Source organism: Canis lupus, chromosome 5 (genome assembly GCF_048164855.1).
Source record: "Canis lupus baileyi chromosome 5, mCanLup2.hap1, whole genome shotgun sequence".
Lineage (NCBI taxonomy): Eukaryota > Metazoa > Chordata > Mammalia > Carnivora > Canidae > Canis > Canis lupus.
Genome location: NC_132842.1, coordinates 60,937,198 through 60,960,952, shown reverse-complemented (window position 1 = coordinate 60,960,952; position 23,755 = coordinate 60,937,198). Strand labels below are relative to the sequence as shown.

Sequence of the window (23,755 nt, the reverse complement as noted above, 5' to 3'; positions counted from 1 at the left end):
AATGTTTTTTTGATGAGCTATATATATATATATATATAATATATATATGATATATATATATATTAATTTTGCCTAAGTACAATTTTAGCTTTTACATTTGGATCTACAACTCATTTCACATTGATTTTTTTAGTATAGTGTGAGTTAGGGGTTGAGGTTCACTTTTTCTACATAAATATCAAGTTATCCCCGCTCTGTTTGTTGAACAGAATTTCCTTTCTCCACTGAATTATTTCAGCATCTCTGTCAAAAACTGGCTATTCTCTGGACTCTCCACTCTGTTCTATTTGTCTGTCTTTCAGCCAATACCAGACTTTCTTAATTACTGTATCTCAAAAATAAGACTCGAAATCAGATGACCTGTAAGTCCCCTAGCTTTGTTATTCTTCTTCAAAATTGTTTTGGCTATCCTCGCATTTCCATGTAAATTTTTAAAACCAATTCGCTCATTTCTCCAAAACCACTGCTGAGATTTTAAGATTGGGATTGTATTCTCAGATCGGTTTGCGCATTTTCTCTTGAATCCATTTTAGCCAGGCTTTTACTTACATCACTCTTACCACAATTGTTCCTGTCAAGGTCACCAGTGACATTTGTGTTCCCAAATTCAAGAGTCACTTCTTGGTCCTCATTCCCTTGTCACCTTTGTAGACCTTATGATATAGAGTCCCACAGCACCCTACAACTGCTATCCGTTGCTCTGTTTTATTTCACGTATATTACCATCTAATACATATAGATTCTATCTTTACTTAATTTGGGATTGATCTCCCCAACTAGATTGTGAGTTTCATGATGGCAGGGTCTTTGTTTTGTTCACTGCTGTATCTCTAGAGCTCTAGAGCCCAGAAGACTGTCAGACACATAGTGGGCTCTCTTGATAAAAAATTGTGGAAATAGGAGGAAAGGGGAATGGAAGAGACAGAAAGAGATAGAGAGGAGAGGGAGGAGGAAGGAAGACAAGGTTTGTGTCCCCACAAGTAATACTCTCTTCTGATTGCCCCACTATTCCTTATAGCTAAAATGCTTGGGAAGACACTTCTAAAGAGAAAGGAATCTGGGAAACTAGGCCCCCCCTTCCCCAAATTATGGGGAGGCGGGAATTTTCTGCCTGGCCCTGGAGAAGAAACAGAAACATCAGAACGAATCAAAATCCCTGAACTCTGAAAGGCACAGGAATTGCAAAGGTCAGCATGCAGGGTTGTATCCCATGCATCCTCGGGAACTCCCTCTCACTGAAGGAAAGTAGGGTGGAGCAGGTGGCCAGTGGTCAGGCAATAAGACTTGCTGCAGCCACTGGCCTTGCTGGACTGTGACCCTGCTGTGGGGTGGGGGATTGGGGTGCTAAGAGACTCACCTCTGTGATATCGAGCTGTGACCACCCCAGGGACCACAAAGAACACATCTCCAAGCAAGTCCAGAAAACTATCTCGAATCTCAACTGGGGAGTGCTTGTTGTAGAAGTATTGATCAGCCACAAGATATAAGTACTGGTTGGGGATGTGCTGTAAAAAAAATCATGGTCATAGGAGATTGAGGTCAACAATAGCCAACACATTGAACATTTGCTTGGGTGGGCATGATTCTGGGGTCTTTACATGCATTGTCTCATGTAACCCACACAGTGACCCTATGGCACAGGTACCAAAATTAACCCCATTTCACAGATGAGGGAACTGAGACTTTGAGAGGGTAAGTGGTTGTCCAAACTGGTGCAACCATGATTCTTGTGCAAGTCTACCTGCACCTGAATCACAGTGTGCATGTCTCTCTGAGATGTTTCAAAACAGTCATCCCTGGGCAGCACTGGCTACATGGTTTGTGGGGTGCAGAGCAAAGTCAACACGTGAGGCCTCGTGTCCAAAAATTATACCAATTTCAAGATGGTGACAACATAACATTCAACCAGGTGTGGGACTTTTCTCAGCATGGACCTTTGTGACTATACAGGTCGCATACCCATAAGGCCAGCCCTGCTTCTGGAAGCAGGACTGCCTTGAGTTCTCTGCTGTTTGATTTGAGCTCGTTGGTCTCTTGCTGGAGTTCCCTCATCTATAATAAGCGGGCGGTTCAGAGGATTACATGAGATATGAAGAAAGAAACATGCTGTCTGGCATAGAGTCCAGTCCTGTCAGTCCCCCTGAGGCCTGAGGCCCACTGCCAGATCCCTAAACAGGGCATTCCCTGCTTTTCTAATCCGGCTCTGGGCTGCCTCCCGGGCTTCAATCCCTCTACTTGCCCAAGCACAAATGCTGGATGGTGCAAAGTAAACTTCATGAAGATTCAGAATCTGCCACATTGGGGATGTTCTTGGGGATCTGGGAAATGCTGGGATCAGTTATGGCACCTCTACCATCACCCCCTCAACCCCAGCAACATGAAAACAGGCTCAGCCCTGCAGAAGTTTCTTTGGAATTTGGAGACAGTATAGAGCACACCAGGGAATGCTGCTCAGACTCATTCATCGGGTCCCTCTGAAGGCTAAGTGTTTTTAATCAGACCTAGAGAAACTCCAGGCTCTGGGGCAAGTGCTCCTGACTTGGATCGTATGACCAGCAGACCCCTAGGTACTCGAGGTGTCCAAGGCTCTGTGGAGCCTCTGAAGAGCCCCATGGGACACTCACAAGGCAGACTCCTGGGATTCGAGAGCAAGGCTATGCCTTCTGCATCAGAGAACAACTCTGCCACCTAGGAGAAACTATATGCCTTTCCAGTCCTCCTGCATCTTCCTGCAAATCCTACTTTCCATTCCTGGGACCTGCCTTAAGACAACTTCTCCTCTTGAAATGCCCTCTGTTCAGATGTTTCCCTTTCTTAAGGCCCAGATCAATCACCTCCTTCTCCATGAGGCCATCTCCAATCCAGCCTGAGAGGTTCCACTGTCTGACTTATACTGCAAATATCTCCCAAACCTTAGTCTCAATTCTCATCACTAGACAGCAGAGACCCATCAAACATCCCCTATAGGCCTGAGGGATCCCCTGCCTGCAGTCTGGCTCACTTTGTGTCCAGAAGGCTCTTTCCAAAATGGGAATCGATTCATGTCACTCTTCTGTTCCCAGCCCCTGAGATGAACTTCATATTCCTTTCAGGGCATGTAATAGCTGTGAGCATCCTCCTATGCTGCAGCCAACCCCTGCAGTTGACCTCACCACACTCCTAACTGGTCATCCTCAGTCCTCAGGCTCCCCTGGTCCCTGTTCCTCCATGAGTCAGACAAACCTAACTCATTCTTCAAGACCCTCCTCCCTGAAGGAGCCATCTGCTCCCTCCCATGGGTACCACAGGGCCGTGGACATTCTTCTGCTCTGGTTTGTTTGACAGTATACTGAACTGCTCTCTCCTTCCACCCCACGATCTTCAGGTTCTGTAAGCATATAGGGAGTGCCTGCTTCTCATTGTAGCTCAATGCCTAGGGAAGTACTGGGACGTGTGGGCTCTCAACAAACATCCATTCAATGAATAAGTGAATGAAAGGAACATGGCACAGAGTTCACACTGGATAAATGTTTATGGCAAGAAGGAGGGAAGAAGCAAAAGGAATCCATCCCTACATCTAGTGTATGGCTTAAGACCTAATACTGATATATCTGTATAGTGAGTGAATGAATAAATGATTGAGTAATGGTCCTTGGTCTTGCTAGAACCTAATACAGTGCCTGGCTGGCATATAGTGAATATGGGTCTCTAGTCCCTAGTGTGTTTCAGAATTTAGAACTTCTTAGACTGTAGATAGATAATTCAGTACTGAGGCTGCATAGGTCACATGCTCTGGGGGTGGCCACACCAGACCCTACTTTACCATGTTCGCAGAGAAGTACATGAGTAGTGGGATGAATGAAGTGATTGGGAACAGTAAGGACCAATGACCACATATGGGCTAGGGCAGATGTGGCTGCCCTGTGGGCTGATTTTCAGAACTTCTTGGATTTTGATATTGTGAATAAGGGATTGCAGAACTCTACTTAGCAAAGATTCACTGAATGAGTGAACGGGGAATATCTACAGCCCCAGTCCCTACTCCAGAGTGTGACCCAAGGAGGTTTGTTAGACAGATGACTCTCTGAAAAAAATCACAGTTGCCCATGCTCACTTACCAGGACTCGGTGGATCAAGTGCAGGGCGAGAGACTTGTTGGAGCCTCCAAGGATCTCCGGAAACTCTTTCTGTGGAGAGATATAGGGCATCCCCTGTGAGCACCTTAGTTCACCAGAAGGGAAAGCAGTCTCTATGAGGGCCCAAGCGCCTGCCTTTGAGAAGAGAGTTGGGGGCAATAGGAGTAGCTTCAGTGGGTTGGTGAAGCAATGATGTTTCTTCTTCCCACACTTGCTAAAATGCAACCACTCCCTGCCATACCTGTGGTTTTGTGGGGTCCGAGGGGCTGCTCTGTGGAAAGGCCATGTTATGAGCTCACATGCCTCCATCACATTCCCGAATTGAAGGTAGGTTTTTGTCAAGAAGTGATTAAATGAAAAAGAGGACATTAGCTGGGCCCTCATCCAATCTGACTGGTGGCCTTCTATGAAGAGGAAATTCTGACACACAGAGGAACACCGGGGATGCACGCACAGAGAAAAGACAACGTGGGGACACAGAGAGAAGGTGGCCACGTGCAAGCCTTCAAAGAGAGGCCAGAACACCTTGAAACTAGTGATTTACTCTCTCTTTCTAGAGATCTTTGCAACCAGGGCCTCTGAGATGCCAGCAGTTTGCCAACAGCCAGCGAGGTGGCAAGGCTGGGGTTAAGAAACACTGCTCTGCTTGGTACAGGGTGTCTCTTAGTAAGAGCTACGGGTAACTATTTGCTAACTGACCCCTCCCTGGCCAGTACTACAGCTTAAAAATATGAGAGGGTAGAAATTCTCTTCACTTGTCAAATGAATTTCCCCTTGACATTTTCTGCTGAGAATCTTGGGATAATAAATTGCTAGGGTAAATATTTAAACATCTCTGTCTCTTGGAATCTGAGGGAAACTCCAGAGTCATTCAATTTGCTCACAAGTATATTTCAACTACCAAGAACCTCCCTATATGTTCAGGAGCTGAGATTTGTTTTTGGAGGATTACCCTTGGTCTCCAACGACCAGCAGTGGATGTCATTGCAAGGTCACATGAAATAACAGCACTGATCCAAGCACTTGAGCTAAGCATACCCGGGCAAAAAATCCCATTGTGCCACTTGAATGATTCCAACATCTAACATTTACTGAGCACTAACTATATGCCAAGCTATTTGTTGTTTTTTTTTTTATGCCAACCTATTTGATGTGTATTTGTGAAGCAGGTAGTAAGATCAGCCCTATTTCACAGATTAAGGAATAAAAGGTTCAGAGAGGTTGGGCAGTTCACTTAAGGTCACGCAGCAGGCTAACAGAGAATGCAACATTTGATGAGAGAGTCTAAATGCATGAAAAAAAATTCTACACCACGGTTTCCTCCCCCAGCTGGGAGGCTTTGGAAAGGAACTTTAGCTTTTCTGAGGCTAAATTCCTTTAACTGAAAGGATTAATAATGCCCGTTTGCAAGCTGTTGCATCAATGGCATACACTTGACACCCAGAAGCACCGAAGGGCCTTACTCTTAAGTAAGTCACAATCTGTGACTCAGTTGCCTCATTTACAACATGAGGAGAAAGATCCCTGCTCCCACTTCCCCCAAAAACATTGCTCTGTAGGTCAAATTCAGCATGCCAGAATGTGCCTTTGACAGCCCGGGGACCTCAGCATTATGGTTCCAAACAGCACAAACTAGTCTTGATCCCTGACAAACCTCTGTATTTCATTACCTCATCTCCCTCAGCTTAAAAAGAGGAGGTTGGTCTCTATAATTGAGCCATGGTGATATTATGAATTTGAGCAACCCACCCTTCTGAGAACAGATGAAAAGTTTATTTCAAATCAGGAGGGTCTTCTGAAATGGTAGAGTCAAGGAATCCTGGCTCCTTCTCAGCATTTGGCCTGAGCACAAACAATCCCTCCTCAGAGGACCTTTCCAGAGGAGCCTTCTCCTCCCTGAAGGCTGTCTCTTACCAGTTTATGTCCTTCTTAGTACTTGCCCCTTCCTGAAACCATCTATTCAACCTCGCACTTAGTCTGCTCTCCCCAGTAGTATGTGAGCGGGCACAAAGCTGGAGCCCTGTGTCTTGTTTACTCATGAACGGTGTTTGCAAGAGTGTAGAGTATGTGGTAAACATTCCGTTCATGCTTGTTGAGTGAATAAAGCGATTCAGTAAGTTTGCAACTTGGACAAGCCTAGGGAGCCCTCTTGGAAGTCAAAATGCCAGAAGTGAGGCTGGACATGAAAATGTAAAGGCCTGAAATTTTCCAAACCTGCATGAATTTCATCTTCAAAGTCGTAACTGTACTAATTTGAGACAATCATTCATAATGTTTTGAACAAAGCTCAAAAGGACCCCATCCTCTCTTACCTTTTTATAGGGTTGTTTCTTTCCCCATAAACCTTATATGAGGAGCAGGGTGGACACTGGCTATGGCTGCCCCAATCCTCAGTTACCCCCCTTCAGTAAGAAGAAAGGGCATCCCTGTGTCCTTGGATGCTGGGCTCCCTCACAGCGCTTGGCGGCCTGGATGGGAGAACTCAGCTTGGAAGCACGCAGCTGCCTTGGTGCTGACAGAGGGGCAGGAAGGACAGCTGGGATTCTTACCATGGGCAGCAGGAAGCCACACTCGTGGTTATTGACTCCGATGACAGAAGGAATTGAATTAAATGTTTTCTCAGTCAATAGGTCTAGAGGCTCATCAGGAAAGAAAAAACCATCAACCACTCGAGTGAAAGACTTGGTTTTCTGAAATAAGGAAGAGAAAAATCAGTATCTGTTTCTGTTCACAAAATCTGCTGGCCCTGAACCCCTAGCCCAGCAGAGCCAACACGCTCCAGCAGTGGTCAAACTGCATTACGAAAGGAAAAATAAGCCACATCTGGCCTCTCCCAAGGCACGAATACTGCCTGGCCAGCCCTGCCACTTACTTGGGGTAAAGGGACTCAGCTTCCTGCCTTAGATTCCTTATCTGCTAAATGAGGATAATAATAATTGGTATCTAACTAAGAAGAGCAGTAGCTTACAACAGTGATTCTTGAGGTATGGGTCCTGGACCAGCAGGATCAGCATATCACCTGGGAATTGTTAGAAATAAATTCTCAGGCCCCAGCCCAGGCCTACTGAATTTGAAACTCTGGGGGTGCAGCCCAGCCAACTTGTTTTGACAAGCCCTCCAGGTGATTCTGAAGCAAGCTCAATTTTGAGAACCACTGGCCAAATGCTATGGGCATTGTGGTGAACTGAGTGGTGGGGGAATAGGGGTGGCCAGAGTAGTGGGGGCTGGTGTGAGCATCTTCCTGAGACGTCCTCCTTAGCATTGTGCCTTCGATCTGGCTGGATATTTCTTGCGTCTCAGGAAGCAACACCTGGCTCTGTCCATGGTTTTTTTCGGGTCTCTTTTTAGGAGCAGGGGTGGAAGGGAACACACAGAAGACCTCTGACACTACATTGGGTCAAAGACTTTGTAACCAGCTCCCAGACTTCAGCACAGCTCACAGCAAACCCTTCATCCATGTCAAATAACTCTTTAACAAATGTTGGAATCTGACCGATAACGACCTCGTGCTTCCAAGGACCATTGGAAGCTCTCAAGATTGGAAGGGATGTAAAAGCTCATTTGGTCCAATGAATCATCTAGTGACTGAAATTTGTCAGCAGTCGTCTTGACTCTGCTTGTATACTTACAGAGGTGGGTGTCTCACTACCTTCTAATGAGCTGGCCCTTTTGCAGACAACTGAATTTTTAGAAAATCCTTGGTTATACCAAACCAAAATGGCTTCCTAACAGAATTCCCACTCTTTTAACATTGAATTTAGCTTCTGGCAGCATGTGGAACAGGCCCTTCTTCCCAGTGACTTAGAGATGATCTTTGTATTTTCCTGGACCTTCACTAGGCTAAGCAGCACCCCTGGCCCATCAAGTCCCTTAAATTACCTATCAGGGTTCTATAGGTTCGACCCTGTGTTTTTACAGCCATGACAATGAATCCCAACCTCCATCTTTCCAAGTCCCAGATCAAAGTAAGTGAAGAGAGTGGTGGGATTTGTCTACCACTCATTCAAAGCACCACCCTGCCCCAAACCCTCCTGCCCCTCTTCACCTTGTTGATGTCCAACAACTCCTCCGAGGATTTTGCCCTCAGGCACTGCAGCAGAGCTACGGAGTCTGATACATTGCAACCACATATACGTGCAATCACCTGCAACTATTTCCAGAGAAGGACTGAGTCAGAGCACAGCACTGAAAGCCGCCAAAAAAAAAAAAGAAAGAAAAAGAAAATTTGAAAGAATCCTTGATCCAGCCATAGGCTGGTTCTTTACATATGAAGGCTGCTGCCCCTTCCCACTCCCACATATGTGTAACAGGAGGTACATATTAAGGATAGGCTGGCACTGGACCTCTTTGCTCTCCTGCCTGACCCTCCTTGCCATCTGTAGCAACTGCCAGAACTGAAGTAGTAGGTCAGCCTGTGGCTCTGGAATAAAGTCAAGCTTCCTGGTCATGGAGACACCAGTCCTAGGTTGTTGGCTCCATTAACACTGGGCCCCACTGAGCCCAGAAGCCCAACTCAGGAGCCCCAAGAGTGAGGAGCACCTTTGTAAGCATGACTTAACTGTCAGGTAAGGCATGGCTCTAGCTCAGTCTTAGCTTGTCAGCTCTGGTAAGCCCCAGCTTCACTGCAGGCTAGAATACTCCAAACATCTTTGCCTGTCTCCCACCAATTCCACTCATCCCCACCTCCTCTGAGATGTCCTTTCATGAACTCCTTCCTCTGATTTCCAGGCACCTCAAGGATTCCCACCTTCTTTTCCTAGCCTTTCCCTAAACACTGTCTTGCCTGGCCATTGAACTTTCCTTGGGAGCTTATCCCTTGAAGCTCTGGTCCTTAAGTGTCCGGGAGTCATGAATGCTCTGGGAATCCAATAAAAGCTACAAAGCATCTCCCTGTAAGAACTCACAAACCCACAGAATCCGCATACAACCGTAGGAACCCGAGGACCACGTCCCAGACTTTTCATGGACTCCAGGTTAAAAAGCCTTGTCATCAAAAGATGATGGTCTTCTCAAGTCAGTGTGGCCTGTCTCCATTTATAAACCCACAGGTCCTAACATAGCTGGGAAGACAAGGGATACTCAATATATGTGTACTAAATAAATTAGTATGTGTGCAAACCAGAAGATGATATATGGTATTCTCCAAATCAATATTCTCGTTGCATTGCAGGTATCTTCACAATATTATAGCTCTATGTCTCTGCTCTTGGTGTACACTGTTATTATCTATAAGGTGTTTAGGCACTTAAATGTCCCACTTAAATGTACAGTCCCCAGGAGATGGCTCCACAGCCCTGTGCTAATATTCATTGACTGAATCAGCTCATTTGTTAACTCATTCATTCAGCAAACATTGGCAGTCACCTACTAGACACTAGGCACTATGCTAGGACATGAAAGATCTAAAGACCTTGGTCTCCAGGTCCTCACTGTCTGGTAGAGCACTAAAACAAGATGACAGATGACAAAAGTCTGGGGTACATGTCTCACCGCCCCCTCACAGTCTCATGCCAGGTAACATGAATCGGTTACAGTGTTCTTTCCTATTGAACTGGAAACAGCCTCAGACTCTTTCTTAACATAGTGTTCTAGGTGGAATGGAGTATGTACAGGAGATGAGCTGCATATGACACAGGGGACTGAGTTATATATCTCAGGTGAAGGATAGTGAATAAGAGGTAAGAACTATCACACACTCATGTACACACACACACATATTCACGCTCACCAGCATATTTCATTTAACACCTACTTCTTATTGAACCAGGCCTTCCACAGAGCACTAAGATCCACCTTGGCCAGCACCGGATTCTTTGGCCTCAGGCAATGCAGCAGGGCCAGAGTCTGACACATTGCAATGGCTAAGCACATGGTCTATCGACACCTGACCACATTCTCCCCTGGCCAAGTAGAGGAAGCTAGCAAGGTGTTAACAATGTACCTACATCTTCATTCCTCTCATCATCGGGGGCCCGCAGGAAAGGGATGATGGCCACCCCACTCTCCATGATGGCTTTGTGGAATAAGCCACTGGCCATGGGGGACAGTACCTGGAAAGAGAACATAGGAGGCCAGGAAAAGTTATGCAGCGGACCCCACCCATCCACCACACACACCACCCATCCTTCCTTAAAGAAACCTTCCCAGGAAGTCTCCTTAAAAGCTCTCTGCTTATTTAAAAAAAAAAAAAAAAAAAAAAAGCCCTGGTTTGGGGATTCAAGGACTAGCCATGAAGTTTTGGGCAAGTTATTTAATTTCTTGAGCCCTAGGCTCCTCAGGAACTTTGAGGTCAAACATTCTAGTGTGTGAATACTAGCTCCTTTACTTCCTAGCTGGAGAACCTCAGGAAGGTTGCGCTCTATTTCTGAGCATCAATTTACTCCCTGTAAAACTGGAAAGTAAAAAGGAGCCCATGTCACAGAATTGTTGTGTAGAGCAGAAGTAACAAATATAGAAGGCTTTGTACAATGTCTGGTCAAATAGCACACACTCAGGCATTGGTGGCTGTTATCATACATGTAAAACTTGAGTTACTATAATTCATCTTATTGAGTTATTTTGAAGATATTAAAATATCTTATATATTGTCAAGTGCTATACAGCAGAAGCTCTCTTAACCCACTTCTGTGATTAATGGATTAGCTGAGGCCCAGGAGATGCCAACCATTCAGAGCCAGTGGGCTATTCTCTAGCCCACTACGTGTTTCTATTCCCACCAGTTTCTGGCCATGAGTCAGGTGCACTTGCTTTCAAACTTGTTTTGTCAGTTACACTTGCTATTGTGATGAGCTACTCAATGAAATATCATGGGAACCAATGAAGTATGCGTGTAAAAAGAAAAACAAAATTATGCTTGGGGAAAGAAACTTTTGATAAAAGCAAGTAGCTGAAAAATACGGTTGTATTAGGACACCTGGGTGGCTCAGTGGTTGAGCGTCTGCCTTTGGCTCAGGCTCCCAGGGTCCTAGGATCGAGTCTTGCATCAGGCTCTCCACAGAGCCTGCTTCTCCCTCTGCCTGTGTCTCTGCCTCTCTCTATGTCTCTCATGAATAAATAAATAAAATCGTTAAAAAGACAGCTGTATTAATTAATTTGGTGTGAACGAGGTAAGAATAAAATATGGGGGGGGGTGCAGCAGAGCATTCCATGAGTGCACCACATTCACAGACTACAATGCAGGCACCTTCAGTTCATGCTTGCTGTAAAGAAGCTAAAGCTGCTATTAGAGGACAATGAGTCGGGTGGGTGGTGTATGCCAGAGAGCCCACATTGGACCTCCAGGCCAACCCTCAAACCACTGAGGGAGAAATGTACACTTTATGTTGGAAGCTGAAATAAAATGTTAGATGTTTTAGCTGAATTTTTCTATTAAATAAGTAATTATCAGTCCTGATAATTAGATAACAGGGCTTCTACCCTAAAAATATAAGAGAGTTTTTCTGTTTTTCTTCAAATTATTACTTACTATGTGATCTTGGGCAGTTTATTTAAACTCTTCCCGATGATGGCTTTCGTCCCCGAAATGAGACTGAGCCCCTAACTCACAATGTGAGGCTTGCGGGAGATGTGTATACAAGTGTTTGTTCAACATGAAAACGCCAATCAGCTGCAAGTGATTCATGGTCCTCGTTTTTGTGAGCTCCCCCACTGAGGTTGGTTCAAGCCCCCAAAGAGAAGAACTCACAAGGCCGGAAACACTTATGGCTCCTGCTGACTCGCCAAAGATGGTCACAGAGTGTGGGTCCCCCCCGAAGAACTCGATATTCTCCTGGACCCAGGTTAAGGCAGCCAACTGGTCCAGGAAGGCCCAGTTCCCCGGAGCGTGCTGGTCCCCTGTGCTGGGGCAAGAGGCAGGATGAGAATACTCAATGGCCTTCTATCTGTTTCCCGAAGCTCGAGGAACTCGAGGGGGAGGACGTGCGTGGGTGTCAGGGCATCACCACTCCTGCTGGCGGTGAAGGGTGGAAGGTCGGAGGCACAGGGCATTGAGGAGAACTGGGCTTGTTTCTCATCCTCCTGGGATTTGTTTTTGTTTTTGTATGTGACAGTCTGATGAAAGTTACGTATCCCAGAAAAAGGCACAGTCTTGCACGTGCAATTTGAGGGTATTCAGAGGCTGCCCTGAATCCATGGATTCCAGAGAGTCAGTCTGCACCAAGGAGCAAGGCCTCCTGGGTCCAGAGGTTCCAGTGAATGACTCCGTGAGTAACAATGCTAATAACAGTGCAGTGCCAGCATCGTGCGTGACACTGTCCTAAAGACTTTAAGGTCAATGCTCCTGTGATCTTTCCAGCCTGTGAGGTAGGTGGTGCTGATTTTTCTCCTTTACTCCTCTGGGTCCTCTCTGCACCCTTTTCTGCCCTCTCCCAAAAGGCTGACACCTTTGAAGTGCATCACCCAGGCTTCCAGCCGTGGGCAGTCAGTGGGAGCCACTGGCCCAGGGCTTGGAGGGTGGGCTACTGAGAGACCAGGAAGTTTATTCCACTGCCCCAGGCACCCTCCCTGCTGGGAAGTGCCTTGGCAATGGCTTTGTTTCCCCTCCAAGAAATCTATGAGCATGCCCTAAGGATACTGCCCAACACACGGTCCTGTCACAGACAGGAAACTGAGGCACAGAGAAGTTAAACCTCTTGCCCAAGAGCTAAAAAGTTTCAGGGCTGGAAGTCAAACCCAACCAGTCTGGCCCCAGAGTCCAAGCCCCTAACCATGCCTGCAAGTAGTGGCCCCTGCAGAATAGCATCTTTCCCAGGTAGGCAGACATTAATGGGGAAAGTAAGACAAAATAAGTAAGAATCAAAGAAATATCCCATGTGGTGCACAGCATATGTGAGTAGCCCTGGGACCACATTCTACTCTGCTCCATCCACCCGCCCCACATGGCTCCTCAGGCTGCTTCCCTGCACCTGTCCACGATGCCTGCTTCTCTCCCAACTGCCTCATGTCTGCCCAGGAGCCACGGCCTGCCGATTCCACCTCCATCCCATTGTGGCTTTCACCTTGTTTCCTATTCCTCCATTTCTATTTATCCAGATTCACAATCTGATCACTTACGGTCTGGGTGACCTTGGGCAAGTCACTTAACCGGCTTCCCATCAATGTCTCATGTCTAAAACACGGCTGGTGCCTGCTTCGCATGTGGTTGTGAAGACTGACCGTGCAGGCACACCGTAAGGCTGTGTAGGTGTTAGGGATCGCTCTGGTTATTCAACTACCACCCTGCTTTATCCCCGTGGCCGGCATCAAGACTGTGCAGTAGCCTCCTGACCAGACTTCTCCGCTGCAGCCCGGGCAGCCCCAGTCCAGCCTCCAGCTGCTCTGGAGTGACCTTCCTGATACACTGCCCTGAGAAGGGCACCGCTTGGTCCCTCAGCCTCCATTCATGACCTGGCACTCAGGGCCTTTCCACACCCATCTCCTGCCATATCCTCACCTCCCTGCCTACTAGAACCTGTATTTTATGAACAGTTTTTGGAAACCTTTCTAGCAGACAAATCTTATGCAGAGTGCCAATGAACCGAGCAGCTGAAAGTGTAATCTCTCTATCTCCTCTCCACCCTCCCTACCTCCACTGAGGCCCCAGAGCCCCAGTCCAGTGCCACAGGCCCAAAGCACAGCTTGCAAGTGTTGTCCCAGGCCTGCCCACATGTAGATTCATTTCCTTCCAATGTCCTAGCTTTTGCTCTGGTGGCGCCTTTGCTAAGTATACTCTTCTCCAACCTCTCCTCTCAACCCCAACCTCGTTTTGGAGGTGCAATTAGAATGCCGCCATTCTCATGAAGCCTCCCTGATTGCTTACAGCTCCCTTCTCTGTGTGTACAGCCCCACTGCCTTGCACCCTCAGAGCATTAATCACATCCTGCCCAGTAGCATGGACACTTGTGTGCCTGTATTATCTCCCCCATAACACTGCTCCTCTTGGCTCACACTGCCCTGGGCCAGGGCTCAGGGTCTGCTATGTTCTAAGTAGGACAATAGAAGTTGTCAAGCTCTGCTCTGAGAGCTCTGGGAAGTTGCCTCCCCCACCCCACCCTCCCACCCCCGCTGTGTTTCCACTTTTCAACTGCAAGATGGGAATAACAACAATACGTTTCTTATAGGATTACTCTGGGGGCGGGTTGAAAATAACATATGGCAAGTGCACAGCACCATGCCTGGCTCCTAGTGAGTGCCTGTTCCATGTTGGATATTACCACAGAGAGGGAAGCCAGCACAATGGAGTGATTACTTTCAGGTGAGCATCCAAGAAGCCTTGACATGGGGCCCTATAACTGCTCACCCATCCTGCTCCCTCAAATTCCAGAGCACACCTCAGGGCTACATTTCTCCACCTCCCTGATGGTTGGGTGTGGCCATGTGACTGAGCTCTGCCAATGACATATGAATAAGAATGTTGAACACCACCTTCAGGCTGACCCAGAAAGACCTCCTTTTCATGATCTCTGTAGTTTGTCCATCTGCTGGCCAAATGCAGAGGGTTAGGTCCCTTAAGAGGGGCAGAGCCACAAGATGGAAAGAGCCCGGGTCCCTGATTGACCATGGAGAAAGATCTCTGTAAGTCAGGATCACTCAACTGGACCTTATTTGAGTGAGAAAGGGATTTTTGTTTTAAGCCACCAAGACTTAGGTATTTATCTGTTACAGCTGCAAAAATTACCTAACTCATTTGGGTCATATTTGTTCAATGTCACTGAAGGCTCATTCCTGCTTAGGCGGCTAGGCACTGAATCCCCTATGGCTGTTGCACAGCTGTGCCTTGAGGACTCAGAGTGTCAATCACTTGGGGACACTCACTTGAAGAAACCAAATATTCCTAGCCGGTACTGGGTTGTCACAATCAGCACATCCTCATAGGCAGCCAGGGCGGACCCATCGAAGATGGAGGCTGAGCCAGTCTCAAAGGCACCTCCAGGGAACCACACCATGACCTGCAGAGGGGAAAGGAACTTTCCAGTCAATGTGCCAGCCACTCACATCCCCTCCCCATGCATTCTGAGACCTTCTTTCTTGAGGGAAATATAAGTGTCTCACTTTCTTTACTAAGTAGTATCAGAGGTTTTGTCTTTTGAAGAAAGCCCAGGAATAGGCATATGGGGTCTGGCATCTGAGTGTCTGGGTTTGATTCCCAGCTCTGCCACTGGTGAGCTGTGTTGGGTAGATTACTTAACCTCTCTGAGGCTCGTTTTTCTCATCTGTAAGATGTGAAGAATGAAGGTATCATACTTATGGGTTAGCATGAGATTTAAAGAAGATCCCACATCTAAAGTTCTTAGAACAATTTCGAGTGCTCAGAAAGTATTAACTAAATATCCCTGAACTTGTGACCCACAGGAAGTTGGAAATCATTGTAAGCCATGCAGGAAAGCGCTTTGGCTGTTTTAACTTAACTCTATCCCCTACCTACAGAGAGAAGAGAAGTGAGGAGAGATAAAAGGGAAGAGAAGTATGAAAACTTTACTATATTGATTAAAGAAATTGGGACTGGGGAACATAAAATACTCACATGGTACTATCAGGATTGATATACTTATTTAAAAATTCTTTCCATTCTCTCTTTTTTGAAAGATTTATTTTAGTGAGACAGAGTGTGTGTGGGTGGGGAGGGGCAGAGTGAGAGAGAGTCCTAAGTCTGAGCATGGAGCCCAATTTCACAGCCCTGAGATCATGACCTGAGCAGAAACCAGGAGTCTGATGCTTAACCCACTGTGCCACCCAAGGGCCCCTCCCTTCTCTTTTTTTAAGGCCATATTAGGGACTACAACACTTGGGGCAGGAAAAGAGGATAAAGCCACTGAGAAAAAAGAAGGACCAGACAAAGCACTGGACCTGCCACTTACTGTTGTGTACAATGTGAATGAGTCATGTAATCCCTGTGCCTCATCTTCTTAATCTGTACTTTGGGTCCAATAATCCTTACCCACCTGTGCCTGGCACATAGTCAGTGCTCAATATATATTGCTACGATCCAACAGTTTCCCATTGCAGTGGCACATGGGAAAGAGGATAACGGGAGGGTGTAGTTAAAAATTAGCACCTTTCCCATTTTCTTATACAGAGATATTTTACATTCTTTTTTTTTTTTAATTTTTATTTATTTATGATAGTCACACAGAGAGAGAGAGAGGCAGAGACATAGGCAGAGGGAGAAGCAGGCTCCATGCACTGGGAGCCTGACGTGGGATTTGATCCCGGGTCTCCAGGATCGCGCCCTGGGCCAAAGGCAGGCGCCAAACCGCTGCGCCACCCAGGGATCCCCGATATTTTACATTCTTAAATGAAATACTGAATATTATTACCTGTCCTCATTGCCAACAGAAAAAAATGGAGGATGAAATTATCCTCTCTAGAAAAGGACTTCCCCAACAAACAAGCAAACAGAAAATCAGGGTCCTTTTAAGCAGTGTCTTTCTACAGGTTTACAGACCATTAAATAGTCAACAGAAGGGAAAAACAAAACAAAATAAAAATCAAAGGTCAAGTCACTGCCAACAAAAAAGCAATCAGGAAGGAAGATAAAGTGAATCTGTCATTAGCTAACTTTTTTGAAGAGTTATTGATGCGTCCCTTTTACCCAACAGGGTGTAGGTTTGATTCTAGACACGCAGCTACTCTGCCTGGGTCCCAGGGCAACAACCTGCAAGCTGGAGTCCCTGGCCTGGCAGGCAGCCTTACGGGGAGCTTGGAGCCGGTGTTCGCGTGGGCTGGTGCGTAGATGTTAAGGTACAGGCAGTCTTCGGACACTTCCAAATTGGGGTAATGCACCTTGAGAAAGTGTTGATCTGAGAGCAGCCACACTGAGTTCTGGAGGCACCTTGGAGGAAGGAAAATGAGATCTTAAGAGTTGCTGTCAGCAAAGTTGCCTGGGAGGGGCTGGGTCTTGTGATTGCAGGGAGGTCTGGTGGTCTCCTGTGTCTGAGCAGAGGAGGCATACGGGAGCTATTGGTACAAAGTCTAATCATCTCCCCAGCCCCTGCCATATGGCACGAAGAAACAAACTATAATCCTTTTGGATCTGGTTTTTGGGTAGGAAAGTACGTTGTGCAGAATAATTACACCATTAACTTCCAGCACCCACTCATGCCTACAGCCACTACCCCAATCCAGACATACACATAAAGATTCAAAATGGCTCAGCAATTCCCCAAACTAGGGCACTCAAGACTCTGGGCTGCATATCAAGAGCTTTGTTCTAGCAGCTCTCTTTTCTGCCCCCCACAAGGACATTCCTGGGCCTTTCCACGAGGAGCCAGTGGAGGTAGATGTGCAGGGAGATTCCTGTATCCAAGGCTTTGCTCAAGCTCGTCCCTATGCCCAGACTGCTGTCTCCTCATATCTGTTTGCTCATGTTCTTCCCTTTCTTTCAGATCTACTCCAGGTCCCACCTCCTCCAAGAAGCCTCCTGAGATTTCTCCAGTTAGACTGCAGCTCTTTAGAAACACCTACATATTTTGTGTTCTTTCCTAGAAGTTCTCCTAGGCTTGTACATGAGTTACCATCTTCCCCAACTCAAATGTGAGCAACTAAAAGCTGTTTTAGTCACCTCGGTACCTCAGAGCCCCTAGCACTGAGCCTGTGACACAATAAGATTGAGACTAACATATGTGATTCCTAACATACTAAGTGCTCAATTACTGTTATTTTTTTTAATAGAAGAGTTTACAGCTTACACAGTGGGAAACCATCAGTGCAAATCTACCCCCTGACAAGTGCTTATACCTTTTTGCCCCTATGTATGTAGTTTGTATGTAGTTATGCAAGCCTTCACTGCTTTCAGCAAAGCCCCCAAGGTTAGACTAGGTGGTTCCTTCTCAATAAGGTTGCCCTTGTCACTCTGTATCTTAATTTTTGTTATTATGTATGCCCCTGCAACCCCCACCAGCCTATAGGTTCCTTCAGGGCAGCTGTGACCAGCCCATTATGTGTCCCCCAGGGCCTCACAGAGAGGCAGTGACTGAGTTGGTTCTCCATGGAAACTAGTTGAATGAATGCATGAAGGAAGGAACAGAGGAGTTTCAGCCTAGTGTTCTTGCTCCCTGGGCCACAGGGGGTCTGCTTCTCTGGCTTAGGGAGCTTCCTGGCACCAGGGTACTCCTTCTGCCTGGGACCCCAAAGCTAAGAACCAAGAACCAGTGTGGCCCAACCTGAGGACTTCACAGAATCTGAGCATCAGAAGATTCTTGGGGATTTTCAAGTCTCACCTCCCAACCTACGTTCAAGTCCTCAACATGATTCATCCACCTCAGCTTGGAAATTTGCAGTGACTGGGAGCCCCTGACCCAGGACACATGGGAGGGTGGGGGTGACACGGAAACACCTAGACAAAGATGCAGTCAGTCCATCTAACAGTTGTTCCCAAATCTGATGGGCCCTCAAATCCCTAGTCACCTTTCAGTGAACCCAGTTTCCTGGGCCCAGCTCTGGAGATTCTGACTCAGGAAGTCCAAGAAGGGAGCCCAAGGAATGTGCATGCTCTGAACACCACCACGGGGATCCCGCCTGTCAGCCAGCTGGGGAGCCATGCTATTACAGAAGCCTCGTCTACTTCCGCAGTCCTCTTCTTCCTCCTCCTTGGGGCCCCCACCTTGCCCAGGGAGCTGCATGACTTTGATTCCCCCTCAGTGCTCTGCCCCCACGCCCAGATCACATTGCACCATGGGACCGAACCTGCTCTTACAATTTAGGATAGGACGTGGCATCTCGTGAGTCATTCCAGAGCAATGCAGGCTTGGGTCTCTTAAATCGCAGGGGTCCTAGAGGGGGCGCAGCAAAGGGGATCCCGAGGAACACGTTCACAGGCATGGTGCTTCCCAGCACAGTGGCTTGCTTGCCCCGGACCCATCCCAGCCTGGTGCTCCTCACCGGTGCATCAGCAGCTGGCCCTGAGGGAACACACAGGGAGGAATCAGGGGCTGGCTAGGTAGAGAATTAGAATGAGCCCAACTAGGGGCTCCCCTCAGTGGGGGCACTCTTTCTTGGCCCAGAGGCTGGGCAATAGGAAGTATCTAGACTACCTGTCAAGGAATCCTTGCCCACTGCTTCCTTTAAGGTTGCCTTAGAAGCCACCCGCATCAGAGCACCGACTTAGTTTCTCCTAGGAGCATAGCATCAAGGCACAAAATCTTCCGTGGTCATCCTGGGGAACAAGTAACTCCCCCCCCCACACACACTCTGCAGCATGGATTTCCTTTACTCTAGAACTGATCGATGCCAGGCTCTGCAGATCCTAGGATCCCAGAGTCATCTGGCCTGGAGTCATTTTCACACCTACCAGCACATTTGCTGGCATGTCTGTGCATACCCTATACGACTATTAGCTTTTTAATTTTTCTTACAATAAAATTTAAATAAACTTTAAAAATCTTATCTAGAGGAATCCTTAGCAATAACATCTATGGAATTGTGCTTTTGAAGAGTTAGGTATATCTTTTTGAATACACATGAAAATATACATCAATGAAAATAAAAAGTTCTCATGTAGATCCCACCCGACATCAGCTCATCCACCTCTAGGGCTATGAGAATGACATTTTGGGAAACCGAGAGTGCAAGCTTCTCATTTTCAACATAGAATATGGAGTGTCGAGAAGGTCACTGCCCAGCTATTTACTTAGTAGGACTCAGCTGTCTTGGTGCTACCTGCTGTAATATCATTTTACTAGTGTAAGTCCTGTGCAGGAAGGCAGTAGTACAAAGCATGGGCTCCGTCCTATGCCCCTCCCCAGGGCTTGGGACAGAGGGCTCTCCAGGCTCTGACAAGGTGTGAGCAACCCACAGACAGAAGCGGGGTCTTCTGTGCTCTACCCACACCCACAAAGGAGACTCTGGAGGGTTGGCTTTCCGTAACACCAGGATATTGGTCAGGTGCCCTGAGGTTACTACGTGGCCTTTCACGAGCCTTCAGACCCCTGAGAAATATGTTTGCACTAATGGAAAATCCTTCAAGGTAAGGAAATCCCCCTACCCCATCTTCTGAGGGCCCTCCTCTCCCACTGGGTGTCTCACCCTCGGTGGCAGCTGCAAGGACCCAAACAGCCCAGATCAGAGTCTGGCCCAGATGCCCCCACTCCCCGCTCATCCGACTGGCCTGCCTGAACTCCCTGAACATCCACGGCCGCAGCTGGCCTCAGAGAGCTTCGGTCAGGGGCAAGAAAGGGCTTCCTGTTAGCAGACAAATGGTGAGCAGGCAGGCACAGGACACAGGGCTGGTGAAGAAAGGCATCGGACCAAGATTTTTGGAGGAATTGGCCAAGCAAGACTTTCCTGTTCTGATTTACATAAGGAGAAGCTGATGATTAACTTGTGGGCTGGGGAAGGATAATGTGGTAGGCTCTGGGCGTGAGGGCTGGAACAAATAGAAGGGACATTTGGGATCAGGTAAGTCAAAGACCTAAACTCCAATGCCTGGAGGGGCCAGGAAGGCAGCAAAGAAGCAGTGGATGAAGCTGGTTGGGAGAGCTCAACAGGCTGTGGTGGGGACTGTGGAACACAGGACAGCACATGCCCTGTTTTAAAGGGGCAATGACTTCTCAACTCCAGTACACATTTGCCTTATGACAATGTAGATACACCAAACAAGAAGTCAGTGATCTCTCTCCATTTTTATATGTGGCTTCAATTTTTAAAAATCATGATATGAGCCCAATGCACTATTTCCACTGGCTTGAGTTGTTTGCAGTTCTGATCTAGACCTAGCCCCCTCGTGTAAATATTAAGAGACAAGTCCAAAGAGGTGAAGTAACTATACACAGTTCTGTTGGAGCCTGTCCTTAGCACTCTGGTGGATCATAGAAGATCCACCACAGGACCCAGGAGCATCACCATCCTGCTTCCAGCAGGGTCCGCATCGCCCTGGGGGTAAGGGGTGAGGCTTTCCAAGTGCTTGGGGCCAGGTGGGTAGAATCAGAATTATCTGGGATACCTGAAATTGTGTCCTTCAGGTCTGTCTCCCTGGAGACATGGGGGCAGGACTTGAGCAACATCAATGGTGGACTTGCAAAGCATCAATCTAATGCACAGGTTTCCCAAAGTAGTCACCACCTGAGAGAGGCAGGGTTGTCACGAGTAGGTATTATGTGCCTGCTGGATACAGAAGTCTGCACAACAGGTAGGGAAAGGCTTCCTAAAGGTCAGAGCAAGGGGATGCTGGATGTATTTTGCTAAAAGCAGTGCTCTGTAAATCTTTGGATTAGAGGTCTTCCAGTAAATATCCTTCTCCCCAACTCCAGGGCCCTTTCTGATGTGTACCAACAGTGCCAGGAATAATGGAAATAGGACTTGGGTGGAGTCCTTCCTGCAGGTTTGATTCTTAATTCAGCAAAAATCACTTCTGGTTCAAATGGAGCCTTGAAAACACCTTGAACTGCCCCCTGAAACCTAGTGAGCAGCTGTGGACAGCAGTCCCTAGGTATGACGATGAGGAGTAAGGGAAAAAGTGATTGCCTATATCAGAAGTCTAGATGTTCAGACTGCCCACCTTTGAGGTGACCACGAATCCCAGGAGATGAATGGGGGATGGGGTGGGAATTTCTAAAATATTTGCAGCATGCCCTGCAGACTTTCCTGGTATAGGTTAAATATTGAGCATACCAAAATCCCAATGCATGTGAATAGACATGTTGGGGTGCTGCTAGGTTCAAGTAGTTACTGCTTTTTCAACATCAAAGCCTTAGCTGGGGTCTGGGTCATAGAGTAGGTGGTCAGTGGTATTTGCTAGATTGGAATCTGACCCTTGCTTATTAAGACTCACCCATGGTTCTTTAAAAGGCCATCAAAACAAAGGCAACTTGTTTTCCTGCCTTTCCCAGCAGGCCATTCCTGGCATGGCTGCCCATGGCATGCTCTTGCCCATGGCCTTGAGACCATGGATCTATCGAGATAGATCCAGGTTCTATCTCGATTCTTCCTCAGAATCAAGGGTGTCCCTGAACAAATCCTTTCTTTCCTCTGGGCCTCTGTTCCCATCTTCTGATGATACCTGTGCAGACATTTTAAGATTATAAATTCCAGAGACCCAAGCATGAATGAAGTTTCCAGAACTGCCGATGGGGCCAGAAGAACTCAGAGCAGGGTGGAGAATCAGACAAGTTTCCGAGAAGAGAGAGAAGGTTGCTGGCAGGGCAAGTAAGTGGCCCTGAAGGCACAAGCTTTGCCAGCTCAAAATGGCATCATCATGGGCCCTGCCAACCAATGTCTGCAATCTCTATTTTGTCTACAACCTTGAGACCTAGACTGTCTCTCCACTCTGGCCATCCTTAGTTGCCACCAGAAAGTTTCTCCCTGCCCTATAACTCTATCAGAAACAATACGAATTCTGTACACCATTAACTCATTCAACGTTGTTTAACATGCCTTCACATGTACTCTTCTTGTTTATTCCCCTCCCCCATATGTGCCAATGTTTTCTTCAGCTTCTTTTAAGGCCCAATTCAACAGCCACCTCTTCCAACAACCATACCGAGATTCTCCTGAACTCCTTAGAACTTGGCTTTTCTGGTCCCCCCTTGCTTCCTAATTAGCTGTGAATATGATTGCCTTCCTCCTCGACACTAAAGGTCTTTTCCATGTATGTATCTACCACAGTTTCTTCTGTGGGTCCTGCTGTTTCCCTAAACCCAGCCATTGACCTTGTAGCTTCACTGTTTGGTGGTGAAGCTACATTCCCACTACTACTCTGATTGTCAACTTACTCGAAATTTTTCTTTAAATTGACCTTTAAAAAACACTGTCTATGATCAAGAAATTTTTATATATCAAATGCAATGGAGGTAGTGTTTTGAAAAGAGTAAACCTCTTGTCTATACTGCAAAAATCCTCCCCCCACCTCTAGCAACCATTAGAGTAAAGCTGTAGGGTATGGTATAGAGGACCCCAAAATAGGACAGAGTGGAGAATCTGCCCTCTCCTGCACCATGGATCTTGGAAAGGAAAAGGGAACAGCAGTAGAGAATCGGGGAGTGATACAAAGTGAACTGAATCCCCCTCTTAGACTGAAGTCCCAAAGTAGGAGGTATGCTAGACAGAGGAGCTGAAGGCAGCCGTGGTTCTCCAGGAGGAGACTGCCACAGGGGTCCCCCAAATCCCTAAACCAGCCTGTGGCAGTCACAACCATGTGGAAGGGGGTTGGGCAAGAGAGATCTCAGGTGATGCTCCTGTTTAACCTGAATCAGCTATTCCTTAGGAAGGCCACAAACATGGCCTTGAAGAGAATTCAGAAGTAATTGGGACTATGGTTGGGAGCTGAATAGGAAGGAGGTCAGGGGACCCACAGAGGTGCTTCCTGGGCTTGAGGACAAAGTGGAACCACAACTTGACTTGGGTGAAGCATGGTGCTGACTGCTGGACAGAGCCAAAGTGGGGGCACTGAGTCCCCAAGGAAAGATCCATGGGCTTTGACCAAGGCAACAGGATAGACCATGAGCTCATCATGTTAGAATTGATCATCCTCCCAGGAACCCAGTGCACAGGGAAGTTGCTGCAGACAGCCCAACAATGCTAGGAACTTTGCAAGTGAGTCTAGGTTCCCACTACCCTTCTACTGATAAGGTCATATACGCTTCCTCCAATTCATGCACCCAGACATCATCTTGGAGAGGACGGGAAGTAAATCTGAGAGGCTGTGCATTTATTTGAAAAAGCTTATGTTA

The 23,755-nt window shown here is 47.1% G+C and overlaps 1 protein-coding gene across 2 annotated transcripts in view; it reads right to left on the bottom strand.

Moving 5' to 3' along the window:
• CES5A (carboxylesterase 5A) overlaps window positions 1–20,379 on the bottom strand; it is a 29,549-nt gene extending 9,170 nt beyond the window's left edge. Inside the window, exons 1-10 of one of the 2 annotated variants that reach the window (XM_072827020.1) lie at window positions 20,115–20,376; window positions 18,787–18,991; window positions 16,785–16,923; window positions 14,907–15,040; window positions 11,800–11,953; window positions 10,061–10,165; window positions 8,161–8,265; window positions 6,665–6,805; window positions 4,098–4,166; window positions 1,358–1,505 (exon numbers count right to left, since the gene is read on the bottom strand). In XM_072827020.1, the coding sequence (XP_072683121.1) occupies window positions 1,358–1,505; window positions 4,098–4,166; window positions 6,665–6,805; window positions 8,161–8,265; window positions 10,061–10,165; window positions 11,800–11,953; window positions 14,907–15,040; window positions 16,785–16,923; window positions 18,787–18,991; window positions 20,115–20,217 (1,303 nt within the window). In that variant the 5' untranslated portion in view covers window positions 20,218–20,376. Of the gene's footprint in view, window positions 1–1,357; window positions 1,506–4,097; window positions 4,167–6,664; window positions 6,806–8,160; window positions 8,266–10,060; window positions 10,166–11,799; window positions 11,954–14,906; window positions 15,041–16,784; window positions 16,924–18,786; window positions 18,992–20,114 lie in introns of both variants that reach the window. The other variant, XM_072827021.1, reaches the window with a different exon arrangement.
• Window positions 20,380–23,755: the final 3,376 nt, after the last annotated feature.